This window comes from Vidua macroura, chromosome 4 (assembly GCF_024509145.1).
Source record: "Vidua macroura isolate BioBank_ID:100142 chromosome 4, ASM2450914v1, whole genome shotgun sequence".
In the NCBI taxonomy this organism is placed as follows: Eukaryota; Metazoa; Chordata; class Aves; order Passeriformes; family Viduidae; genus Vidua; species Vidua macroura.
The window spans coordinates 41758460-41772256 of NC_071574.1; the positions used below are offsets into that span (position 1 = coordinate 41758460).

Below are 13797 nucleotides of genomic sequence, written 5' to 3' on the forward strand. Positions count from 1 at the left end.
GTGTTAGCACAGACATGTCCCAGGAGCTCTTCCCATCTCTACTACATGATACCACAGAAAATTAGAAACGTTTGCAGCCAGATTCTTTTGCTCCTACACGTGTTTAGCCACATGACACAAAAAAAGGGCATGTAAAAATATATACGAGGCCCAAACTATGTCAGGGTTTTACAGTAACTGGACTTTCTGCAGAATCTTCTCCTACCACAGACCCTATTCCCAGAATCTCAGCTTTAAAGATGAACTTTTCTATCTCCTACACGAATCTACTGCCAGGAGACATGTTGTGGTCCAGGGGAATGGGCCTAAACAAAATACACTATTGACAAGAGACTGGAAACAGTTTCAAAATAAATGTTCTACCTTTTGCACATTGATCTCCCTTTCACAGTATGATTCTGCCCCAAAAATGCCATGGTTCATAATTTCCAGTCACACTGACCTTAAACTGAAAATCTGCCTTTCACTTCTCAATCTAAGAGAGTAGCAAACTGTAGCTACAGGTGTTAGAGGAACACCATGTGTTTAGTTTATAGGTTACCTTTTCATCCAAAATTCTAGACAACACAGGATACCAGAGGACTAAGGAAACCATTGTTCTACTGCATAAACCAGTTAGGAAGCCATATGAAAGCTAATGAGCCCTAAATAAAGCAATGCTTCTACTTTGAAAAAAACCAAATACTTAAGAGATTGTCCTGGTGGTTAGGTCTTCTCCTGGCAGGAAGGAGATTTAATTCCTAAATTTGGGGATTCAGACCTTTCCCATTTCACCATCATCATGCTCTGTGGGTTGGTTTTTCATGGTCTTTGTAACTAACAATGTGGTTTCGTGGTTTAATGTTCTGAGTGAGTGTACTGCTCTCACTCAGCTCAAGACAGAGCCAGTTTAATTGTACCCTTGCTTGAAAAAAGATACCAAAATGTCTGCCACCATATTCTGAATGACCCCTACTGAGTTAAATGTGTTGAGCTTTAATACCCCCTAATCATATTCTTTGACTGAAGGAGACCTGGGAGTAGATTCTGAACACAACTCCATCAGGTTTAACAGACAAATATCAACAGCTTGGGGGTATTGCATCTCATTGATCCTCTCTTCTGAATGCAGCCCATTTTTCATACAGTCGTTCGTAAGTTCCAGTCATTTCCCAGCCAGCCAGGGCACCATGTACAGCTTGCATTGGTGGCTTGTTGCATACTAAGCTACCTGCAAGCAGGTGTTTTTTCTCAACACAACGCCCTCAACAGCATTTCATGTTGAAAAGCTCTCCCCTCTACCTTTTTTGGAAGGTCTTTCAGATAAGGGCAGCATCCGGTACACCCTGAAGGCATTGTTTCCTTTCTTTATACTTTTGTCCTTCACTTCTTCTATGTCAGGCAGGGAGTTCATAGCGCAACGGAAGTTTGCTTTCCATGTCTTTGGATCAGGTTTATCTACTCCTGACTGGTATTTTCCTGAGCAAGAAAAGAAAAGAAAAGTTAGGCACATATGACACGTGATTGAAGATTTGAGGCAAATTAATAACAGCGTAGGTTAGCTTCAAGGTATCAGCCTTTGGTTCCCATGACAAGCATTCTAACAATAGCTGAGGTTGCAAGAGAGTGCTGTGATCTCATTCTCATGCACATTTCTAGAACAGATGATGAACGGTTTGTGCTCAAGAAAGACTCAGGGCACTGCAGATCTGATGTGACTCCATAACAACATGGAAAAGCTTGCACAGCATTTACCTTTATTATATCTGGCTCAAATCCATAGAAAGGCATAAAAAGCCTAAAGGCCTATGTCTACAAAGTGCTGACTGTGCACTACTCCTGACAGTTTTGAACCCAATTGCTAACATTTAAATCAATTATGTTTTACTGTGTTCCTCAATGCAAATGAGTTATGGCACTTCAATTAAGCTGGAGAGTATCACAGGCCTTGAAAAAACACTTAGCCTCCCACAAATCTGGAAACTTAAATTCACTCTCTGTGTTAGTAAAAGCTAAGACAAAAAAGAAGGAAAATGTAACTTTAAAAGGGAAAACGATGTGAAAATCTGTCCTGCAAAAAGAGAGTTCCAATACCTGTGTGAATTGCCCAGTTTCTAAATAAGGGAGCATCTTTTTCAACATCCCAACCATGTCTTGCGGCATGCATCCAGGGAATCTGAAAAATCTTCTTCTCCTGGAAGGGAAAACAAACAGGAAATGCCAACACTGATAGACTTGAGGAATCTTCTGATGATTTTAAGTCACTAATTTATAAGCACAGTTTCAGCATCTCCAAGTGTTTTGCTCCCTTCTAGCCCAGTGTCACTGTCACTGAAATCAACAGGAAAATATCCATTGGCATCACCAAAGCAGAGCACAGTCCAAGTGTATGAAATACTCAGAAGCCACTTCAGGGAAGATGAGCCTGGCAGCTTTCCGAGCTGACACATGGAAAAAACACGCAGTACTACACATTTCTAAGCTTTCATACAAAGCGTTGTTTTGTCAGCACAGACACTTCTATGATTAGCAAAAATGTATCGGAAACTAAACAACCATAGGAACAGAGCAAAATCAAGGGATTTAGAATTCAGCCAATAAAAAGTAGCATGGTGAAGAAAAGAGATCTTGTAAATTTGTATGCCAAGCAAAAGAATATCTCAGCGGCAGACATCTCTCCAGTGGGGATAAAAAAACCAGACACACTCATGTGAAGAAGTGCATTGAAGATACCTAAACACATTTTAGTTCAGAAACTTTAGACCAAAGAAAAGTTCAATTAAAGAAATGCAAAGGAAGTTTTTTTTTTAATTTAGTTTTTTTAACACAGAGCTAAATCAGGGCATGCCTTATATGGTGTCAGTATAAACTGATTCCCCAAGGGATCATGGAAGATCCCTGGCAACTATTAAAGATGATAGTTTTAGGATGTAACTCCAGCTCTGGGGGTCCAGTGACTTTCAGAGCTTGAATAACATGTTTCCTACACTCCTTCCACAAGCACTTAGCACACAGGATACTGGGCCAGAAGGATGCGGGATCAGATGTGCTTTTATGTCATACAACACAGTAATGAATTCCTTTGTCCTGACCTAGAGGGCTGCTTCAGAACTCTTCACGCTGTTTTCTTCAAAGCCATACAAACCGAGCTTTTTTCTCCCCTATTGGGAAGAATACTTATCTGGCTTCACATGCAGACATATTGCACTATAAACTCTGTCACTGCAGGTTCAGATCCAATTATCAGTCTGTGAAGAGAAAAGTACTTCCAGGGCAAAATGCACCCTCCTCCTGCAGCAGCCACCTGAGCTATGCTGCCTGAATTCCACCCTAAAAGAGCCTATTTCTTCCTACAGACTACATACAACTCTAGACAGGCAGCTCTCATTTAAATGACTGTATTGTAGATATCTGGCCGGGTTAGATGAATCCTTCACCCTTTCCCCTTTCCCCAGCAACCACTTTTCTTCCCTGACTGTCTGGTTAATATTTCACTCATGCCAAGGCTACGTTTATTTCCCTTCCTTCCCATGTGATCTTTTCTTCTTCTGAGCATGTGTTTTGTCCTTCAACTCATCTTTAATCCTTTCTGTCATATCTGCTTATTCAGAATTGCATTCTTCCTTTCTTGCTTGGCTTCATCTTTAATTTGGTGCAAGCAATGATTTAATATGTTCCTCATTCCCCTCAAGTCCTCACACTCAATATTCCTCTTAATGTAGTTCCATCACTTCTGTCACGTGTCTTTTGCCTCTTTACTCTTCCCTCTACATATAAGTAAATCATCCACAGAGATACTTCTTTTCCCAACTCAAAGCAGTCAAAAGAAAGCCTCAAAGCCACTCTTTGTGGTCCACAACACTACTGTATTCATCAGACCTAGAATAAGCTTCCCTGCCTTTAGTCTTTCATAGACTATAATAAGCATAGGAAAAAAAAATCATCACTTCAATAGAAAACAGTTTCTATCAACAAGAACTTCAAGAATAGACCAGATTAAAATAGACCATATGATAATTCAAAACCTAGCAGACTGAACAAGACTCCAGACATAGCATCCTGTCATCATCAACTGTACTCACTGCTTCAAAAGAAGCTGCAAGGACACTCAGCAGTAGTCTAAGTGGTCATTACAGTGCTTTTGTTCATTACAGAAAGTTCTTCCCAATCCCAGATATCTTGAAGCACAGGAATTATATCAAATCATCACACAAATAACAAAATCACAGAAGCTATGTGTATTATAATTTTATAATACATATATAATTTTACACTCCTATACAGAAATTACATATTATCTCATCAACTATGAAATATCTAATCTTCCCTGAAATCCTGCAAAGACAGCTGATTACATCAATACCATGTAGTAGAGTGCTCTGCTCTAGTTTACCTGGATACTTTCTATTTAAATAATACTTCTTTATTTCCCACATTATCAAACATTACCTATATTCTTCTTCAGCCAGTGCTGCCTAATAATGACCTTAACAGGAAGGGGTCATCAGTGCTTTCCCTCAGACTTGGAAAACCATGTGCTGACTGGTCCAGCATTCCATCACTGGACTCTTGTGTAGGAATCTCATGTTTCTGTTAAAAAATTAGCCTCACCTAAAGTCAAAAACACAACCCACAAAACCTTTGCACTGTAACAGGAATTGCTACCAAACTCCAGTGGGAATACCAAAAGGGAAAAGCTGTGACATTCTTAGAAATAGGCATGAAAAGGAAAGTAGATCAAACCTCAGCTGATTACAGCAGCATGGTGCTACTAATGCCAAGGTTGTGGTTTCAATCCCTGCACGGGCTATTCACTCAAGAGTTAGACTTGAGGATCCTCAAGTGGGTCCCTTCCAACTCAGAATATTCTGTGATCTGTGATCACTGGGAGCTCTGGGACTGCAAAATGCTTGGAGCGTGAGACCATATACTAGCTACAAAGTCAGGACAAATCTTAAACAGTAGCATCCATCTCCAAGATAACACTCCAAGCATCCATCAAAGCAGTGGGTTGTCTCTCCATTACAGCTCGAAATGTTTCCTTTTCCAGATCCATGAGGAACGCTGACCTCTCCTACTCCCCCTCCTGACATCCCCTCTGCCCACTGCTGAACTATGTTGTTTCATTAACACCTCCCAGTTTTGTCTCTCTGGGAAGGCAAAGAAAAGTAAAGAAGGTAAAGGTATTTAGGGAAGGTAAAGGTAGGGAAGGTAAAGAAAGGTAAAGGGAATTAAGAAGGGAAGGCAAAGAAATTCTCTTCCTACTTCATGCCACTCAGAAGGATAACATTTTCACCAAAGAGGTACACAAGTATTTATGCTTCAAGGCCTATAAGAAGGGGTTTGTTCTGGAGGTATAATGATGAACTGACAGTAGGGGAAAGAATTATTTTCACCTGTACCTGATTTGTCATTTCTAACTGAGAGAGATTTAATTATTTCTTCAGTTCAGAAAAAGCCCCCAAGAACGGACAGCCAATAACAACCCAGAATGGTAATAATGTCTCTTTCATATTTAAACCTTATTTCCTTAAAAGCTGTGCACACACATGAGTTTCATTCTCTTGATAATCTGACACACCTTCTTACCTAAACTGTGAAGTATCCTTTACCAAACTCTGATTAAAATACTACAGCCTATAAAATTGATTCTGTGGGTATAGAACAGGCTGTGATACACATGACACTTCACTGGTTCCATGCATGGCTTCATTTATGGTCAAGATTTACAGTAAAAATAGAAATATTTTTGGTTTAATAATCCATTGTTGAAATGAATGTGCAAATATTTTTACACAGAAATGCTCAGGAGTGCAATTTTCTTGTTGAGCATAACAAAGGCAATCCAGGCAGATGCCTAACCAGAGGGTAGAAGTGGGGAATCAGAGTTTAATAAACCTCAACGCAGACAATTTTTTTTCAGGATTAGGCAGGAATGCCCAGCAAAGGACAGCAAATACAGTGTCAGTAGGAAACCTAACACCAAAATAGAGATATTCAACCAGAAAGACCTGAACATGGGACTCAAATTACAAAGCCAACAGTAAAAACCGGTCTCCTCTTCAGCTGTGACCCCATTATGCAAGAACAAGGACCTACTCAAATTCACAGTGCAGCTAACTAGGGAATGGATAAAGCAATATTTATTTACCAGCCACAGCATGAGAGTCACTGATGCAGGAAGTTACTGAGAAACAAGGTTCACAGATGAAATTTAAAGTGCTCCTGATAATTTCATAGTCATGAGCATTTCTAGCTTTGAAAGCTGAAAGAAAAGGTAGTTATTTCAATTGCCATTCCTCAACTCTAAAAATGAGTACCTGAGTACCACAACTACTACTGCTATAGGGAGGATACCAGACTATTTGGCTTAGTGACTTAACCAGACAGGCAGTTCCTATGTTCCTGCCCCTGATTTTGTGTATTTCCACCCATTCTGATAATAAAGTAGCCTCTGTAGCAAAAACAGCTTCATGCTTTTCAGTGTGGTGAATTACTCTCCTGCATAGTGCAGAAAGCATGCAACATTTCCACAATTCATTACTATTCAAAGTCTCAAATACACTCCTAGATTTTACTCAATCAAACAAAATAAATTCAAATTGGGCACTGACATTTTTAAGCTCACGATTGTGCTCTCAAAGTGTCTTGAGCACTTAGTAAGAGCTCAGGACCAGGGATATTAGGTTTGAGTCTGGCAGGGGAAAAGTCACCCTATTTTCTCCCGAGCTGAGAAGTGTCAGAGAAGTCACACAAGTCTGAAACAGCAGATTGTTGCTTCAACTCAGTCTAACACAGAACATAGTCTTCCTCCTCAGGAGAGTATTTTGAACACATGCCTCTGATGCTACTTGTTGAACAATGTGCTCCCAGGTTAAAAAAAAAAAGTCCAAGTAGAGTCTTCAAAAACACTCACTTCAACAACAAAGAGTTGGAAAATGCTTTTAAATGAGCCACAGATCTACCAGGCCAAAGCAGGACGATTCAGATCTGGCAGGCAAGACTGGAGGAACAGGTTCAGCAGGAAGAATTCAGCTTTGCCCTTCCTCCTTGTCACCCCTTTGAAAACCAGGAATGAGCTGATTTACCTATGCAGACCTCAGCCACTGCTATCAAGCTCCCCTTCAGCACATGCATGCACATCCCCCCTTACCTTATTTAGCCATTTCAGCCCCGGTATTCTGTTAGAGTTGATTTGTTCTTCCAGCCAGGGCCGCATCCGCATCCTTTCGACAGGCATTGTCACCCACCTGGGAAGGAGCTGCAGGGAACAAGGGACAAGGTTACTTGTTTGCCAGGCAGAACTCCCAGGCAGCTCCTCCACCTCTGCACAGTACACTTATTAAAGCTTTGCAGGCTGAACAATTGTAAATATAAACATTATTTTAGATCTGTGTGCGAACCTCCCCTAAAAGCAACTGAGATGATAAAGTCTTCATTATGGCAGAAAATATTCTTCTGGTACACTTGTATTAGGAATACCTTCATCTGAAGATGACATAGGATATCAGCAAAAGTTTGTCTGCTGATACAGGTGGGATACCAGAAGACACAAAGAAAAACACTTACACTCTTGGAGACACCTCTTTTTGGTCCACATACCTGCATTTGCAGAAGACCTTTTTTTGCCAAGAAAAAAAAAATATAATAAAAAATATCACATGCAGGAGGCATCATTGTACTAGCTAAAATGATGCTTCTGCTAACAAAAGGGCTTTGAAATGGCAGTTTCAGTCCCATGAACTTGACTAGAATTAATAAAAGTACATTTTACATCACAGCAATTTAGCAGAGCACTTTGATTCTGGCTGAGTAGTTTCACCCCCTCCCTCCAGCTTTCTCTGATCAATCCACTCACTGATTTTTTAGCTGCTATTTTACATTTCAGTGCTGTTCAGCTATGAAGTGAGTGCTTCACACACCCCTACACTACACTACGCCACCTTTTATTATCCAGTTAAGACTCAAACTGACTTCTTTTTCTCTCTCTCTCACACATGCACACATGACCTCAATGCCACTTCCCTGTTTAGAGCTGTAAATTATTGACATAAGAGTCCAAAGTCTTGAACCTGAGGCAGAAAATTTTAAAAATATTAACCAACTGGCATTAGAGGCAGATTAAAGCACCACATTAAATGTCTGTTAAGCACCCTGGAACCCATCATTTCCACATTCAAGTACTTGCATTTAGGCTGCTGCTTCTCCTTGCCCCCTCTGCACCGGGCTCAGCTCCTTCCTCTCTCTTTTGCTCTTCACATCTGTGTTCTCTGCATCATTCTTAACTTCTCTGCTCCACTATCCTTGTCACCTTTGATCTTAAAAATAAAAAAGAGAAAGAAAAATTTGAAAGCACACAGCAATGGCACAACTGTAAATGGGTTTGTTCTCGCTTCCTATGGGAGTACAGGCATGGGACAGACTAACAATTAGGCAGTATCAAGCCCACACCCAGCACAAGAGGAAGAAAAACGTTCAAAGTTTCCTCTCATTGCTCTGAGGACATGTATTTCCTTGAAACTAATAAGGAATTAAAATCTGAATGTAACAATAAGGTTCTTTGATGTGTTCAGACAATTTACCAGCAGCCATGCTCACACTAATCTCTTAGCAAACATATTAGTATTTTGTTTACTACTGCACGGAGCTGGTCACTTGTGCTTCAGCTGCAGCCTCTTGCAGTAAACTACAAATTTCTAAAATAGCTCAGAAAACGGTTGCAACTGCTCAGCTCCCTTTCAGGTTCACTTCAGATATGAAAAAACAGCCAACCCCAAGAATCCAACAGCAGACAAGCCCTTGTGCATATCCCTTCTCTGTGTAAGAGGGAAGCTGTTTTCTGGGTAAGGGTAATGTGGGTTCAACTTTTTCATCCCCAGGTTGGTGGCAAGCAATGCAGTTATGCTGCTGCACCCCCCTCCCCTTGGCACCAACAATCCTCATCCAGGTTGCAGAATGTGTACAGGAGATCTCTACCATCTTCCCCTACTACAGTCTGAGTCAAAGCTGAAAAATGCAAATGGAAATGTACTAAAAACATGAGCAAATTTTTATTTGTCTGACAAGAAAGAAACAATTATCTGCAACAGATGCATTTCTTTGTAAGGAATCTTTAAGTATGCATGCACTTTGAGTAAATTCCTGGAAACACTGTGCATTAGGTTCAATACTCAATATGAGTGATCCCATTTAGCAGTTGGACTCATCTTCTGGGTAATGAGCCTCTAAGACAAATTTCAAACCCATCTGAATGAACAACTTAGACAGAAGGCAAAAAAGTCATCTTGAAAGTAGCAGCATGTTGCACACTTGGGACAGGCAACATGGAGGAAACAGAAGCTGCCTTTGTACAAAAGCAATACATCTCAGGAAGCAAGAAAGCTGCCAACAATCGCTAATACGAGGAAGCCAGTCTTGCCCAACATGGCAGAGTTGAGCCAACCTGTCTTTTCCCTCCCACATTCCTGGGGGCTTCCCCAGCTGCTCCCCTTTAGATGCTGTGGAGAGGTGCTCATCTCCTTTTTGGCATGCTGGGATTCCTCTGGGATTAGCAACTGCAGCTGTCAGCACACACCTTTCCATCCATTACCCACACCAAGACAAATTAATCCAAGGTAATCAGGAGAAAAGTTTGGCTTGTGAGAAGAGAGGAGTGACTCCCAAGACCTATTCAGCATAAAGTAAATTCAAACCCAGGTACAAATAATCCTACAATGATGTTCAGCTGGAGGGAACAGTGATAATCTTCTGGAGTTATGTCCTTCACAAAGGAGGAAGCACAGCCGTGCTTCTGCTCATCAAAACAAAACCCCCACCACATGCTCCTTTTAGAGCACATGCTGCTCTAAAATAAAACTGGATGTCTTCAGAAGACATTCCCAGACCTGTCTGCCTCAGGACAGCAATGACTACAATGGCGCTAAAATGTAACAGGGTTTTTGTCAGTTGCATGTCAACAACACCCTTTTGATGAAAATACCAAGTCAACTCTACTGAGTAATTGCCTGTGAGAAATGAAGGTGCAGTATCTCCATCCAGAGCTGTCAAATGCATGATTAATTTGTACAGAAAGAAACATCAGCATCTGCAGTGCCTTAAAAGTAGCTCCTGTCTGTCCATAAATGGAATTTGAAGCCTTATTCCACTGGCTCCAGGTGGGAGGACCTGGAGTCCATCCATCAGTGATTAAAATCAGATTAAATCACCTGACTTTAAGAGTCATTCCAGTTTGTAAAGACATTTGAAATGCTCCAAAATAGGCAGCAAACGCATGCCTATTTCAAGTTTCAGGGGCCATTGCCTAATACCACGCCAGCTTCACCACCCATCTGAATATATCAATTATAAAACAAACCTACGAAATCAGAAACTAAGATGAGCCCTATAAAACAACAGGTATGCCAAGTTTCTTGCCAGCCTTTCTTCAGTGTTTACCCAGCTGAAAGAAAAAAAGCAGGAACAGTCAATCCTTTTAAGGACAACAAAACATCAACATTTATAATCTGGAGGTGACTGTAAAACTAGAAGCACTTACCCACTTATCTCCCACTCCTGATCAGCTTCAATGTTGCACTTCCCCTGCACATTCGCACCTAGAAGACGCTACATACAGCTGTTGGTATTTTTTGTACCCGGGGCAAGTGCACGTCTAACAGTATTTTCAGAGCTGCCAACACATCCAGGTCCCACTGGCTTCACTGCTACCATGATCTCCTGAGCTGTGGGTACCCATCTGCTGGCCTAAGGAAACCTCTCCAGAAGCCTGGTTACTTTTGACTGCCTGAACCTTCACACTCTGGTTAATCAGGAGAAAAATGGCTTAATGCCTTCCTTGTGTCACTTGACACCATCTTCCTCCACACTGCAGAGACCATGGATGGAGCCAGGGAGAGGAACAGAACCAGCTGGGAGGAAGGAAGGAGCAGAGGGAAGGAGCAGCACCAGCTCCACCGGTGGCAAAGAAGCACCTTGTACTCCATCGCTCTACAGTCCCATCCCAGCTTTGCTGCATGCTAACACTACTCTTCGCATAGTCAGCTTTCTGAAGAAGTCCAGGAACTTAGCAGGCTTCACAGGAAAATGATTAATATTCCCAGAGACCCAAAGCTGAAGTCTTTCTGGCATTATGTTGAAAATAATTCCTGTTTGTTTTTTCTTCTGGTTTCTCATGGTGGAGGAAAGGAAGACTAATCACCAAGAAACACAGTCAACTGCAGATGGGACCTCAGAAAGCATTTTTCCGCCCTATCTGAAAAGAGGAGCTCATTTAGACACTGTAAGTAGGACTACCTGCTAGGATATCACTCTATGATTCTTAGTAAGGCATTCTTAGTAAGACAGCCAGTCTTCAAAAATCACTATTTTTAATCATGCCTCCTACAAATGTATTAAGACTGGTAGCTCCAAGAATATAATTTCCCTTTTCTTGCTCTATTTTTACCACCTGTCTTAATATTAGAGGGGACCACAGTCAGGGGCATTTCCTGTTTCAGAGGTGGGTGCTTAAACATATCGATGGACATGAAGACATCAATAAAATTATTCCCAAACCAACGGCAGGTGGGCAAGACATCAGCCCCAGCTCACTGGGATTTGCATAGAGGGGGAGGCCACTGGGAGCCTGTGAAAAGCCATTCCCACACAAGAATCATGGCCCATGGATTGGCTGCCACCACAGTTTATGGAGGGATTATTTTGATCTTCTTCGAAGCTTTAATTACTGCACTGTTCATGCTAGTCCTGTGGTCAGTTCAGCCTATTTTTTGCAATGAGGAACTTCAAGAACATGGTGAAGGCTACTCCCCAACAAGGTACAAACTGGTTGCAATATGCATATACACATATTTTCACTCCATAATGATTGATAAAGGGCTTGTAGTCCCTCCCTACTCGCCGCAAGAACATTCTAGTAAGTCTGACTTGTTTTTTCCTTCACAGAGATAACACTCCTGCCATACAGAAAGTGCAACCTTTGAGAATGAAGAGCTCTTCACTAGAATTACAGCAGCTGTAGACAGAAAGTGAAAGCAATGGCATGGCAGGCATTCTGAGCAGTACACAATGTTCTCTTTCCTTCAGTTTCACTCTGGCAGCATCTGGATAACTGAAAAGGCACAAAGGTTATCCCAAAAATACAAGCTACTCTGTGTCTGTGGGTACTTTCTTAAAAGTATATTCCTATGGAACAAAAGAAAAAACAAACAAAACAAAACAAAACAAAAACAAAACAAAACAAAAAAAAAACAAACAAAAAAAACTAAAAAAAAAAAAAACCAAAAAACAAAAAACAAACAAACAAACAAAAAAAAACAAAAAAAAACCAAAAAAAAACCCAAAAAAACCCAACAAAAAACCCCACAAAAAACCTCTGGAAAAGCAGTTCTTCTTTCCCTATCACAAAAGTTAAAAGATTTACCAGTATATGGAAATATTACTAATGGTTGTGAAAAGTTAAGGTGGGATAGGATCTTGGAGGCACATTTGCGAAGTAGGTCACAGCCTTTGCTCAAAGCTGTGGAAAAACATCTGTTCCTCAGAGGATATGTGCAGAATATTGCATGGTATCAATTTATTTTTTCTCTGCAAACACAGAACAGGCAATATTATTTTTTAGAGAAGTTATCTTTACTTGTGCTTTGCTGATAAACTTTTAAACTATTCCCTTTGTTTACTAAGGCTGATGCAGTTAAGAAAAGCATCAATCATCCCATGTGACCAAAGAGATATGCTGAAATGAGACCATATGCTAAATTTAGGATTCAGAGAACTGGGTTCTGTATTTGTGTCTGTGCCAAGACTGTTCCTGCATACATGGAAACATGATCTTTTTTTAAATAACAGTACTTGGAGCAGAATTCTGCTCTTTAGTCACAGACTGAACTCTGCCTTCATATAGGATTTTGCAGTATGACCACCTTTTTCAGCTATTCTGCTGTGAATACCACTTCCAAAGATTTCACCATCTGTACTCTGAGAAAAGCCCTGCTTAGAAGTCAAACTCATCAGAGGGATAGAACCTTCTCTCAGGTAAAAAAAACCTGTTAGACTCATCTGCCCAGAAATACTTCAGAAATGTGAGACTGACACTGAAAGGAAAACAGAAGTGCACTTTACTCAGTTGCTTTGGCTGTGGACACCTGAATTCCCCCTGCCCGCAGTGTGTGGGGAGACAAGACCTCTGCCTGGTACCTTTCCTATCTGCCATGAGGTGGAGGAGGATCTTACCACAGGTGCTGCAGAACATGCCTTCTTTCTGATAATCCCAAATTATGCAAATATCCATATCTTTTTTTGGAACCAACAGCAAAACACTTCATTAAAGAGTAGTAAATGAGGAAAAGTGGGCATTGCCATTTTTAGAGGTACAAGGGTTACAGATTCAAAGTGAAATCCTCACTTAGATACGAAGCAAGAAAACCCATAAAAACCAGTAATGGACTTTCTGGACTCATAGCTAGTTAGAAAACAAAACTTATGCTCTCTGGTCTTTTAATTGCATGCAGTGGTGCCTCCTTTTCCTTACCATTATTCAGTCAGTGACGCCCTGTTGAACAGGGAGGGATGAGGCAGACATCACTGGCAGATTTGTTTCTAACTAAGCACCTCTTACTGTGAGCTCCTTTAGACTATTCACCATGGCCAGTCTGCTCCACAGACCCAGCTCCTGTGTTGGCTGTAACACTTTGATCCACACTGTAGCAACAGCAATATCTTTCCTGCTCTTTCCCAATGTTTCGGCGGCAGCAGAAAAGACTATGTCCTTCCTGTCCTTCACCAAGAAAGAGTTCACTGCAGCCAGGAAAGGTGGCACCTTACTTA

At 41.0% G+C, this 13797-nt stretch overlaps 1 protein-coding gene across 5 annotated transcripts in view; it reads right to left on the bottom strand.

The window, feature by feature from the left end:
- Window positions 1–13797, bottom strand: part of IRF2 (interferon regulatory factor 2) — a 40217-nt gene that overhangs the window by 15013 nt on the left and 11407 nt on the right. For 4 of the 5 annotated variants that reach the window (XM_053975501.1, XM_053975502.1, XM_053975504.1 and 1 more), the window contains 4 exons: window positions 8168–8297; window positions 7133–7240; window positions 2074–2173; window positions 1282–1458 (listed from right to left, as the gene is read on the bottom strand). In XM_053975501.1, the coding sequence (XP_053831476.1) occupies window positions 1282–1458; window positions 2074–2173; window positions 7133–7219 (364 nt within the window). In that variant the 5' untranslated portion in view covers window positions 7220–7240; window positions 8168–8297. The remainder of the gene's footprint in view (window positions 1–1281; window positions 1459–2073; window positions 2174–7132; window positions 7241–8167; window positions 8298–13797) is intronic. The other variant, XM_053975505.1, reaches the window with a different exon arrangement.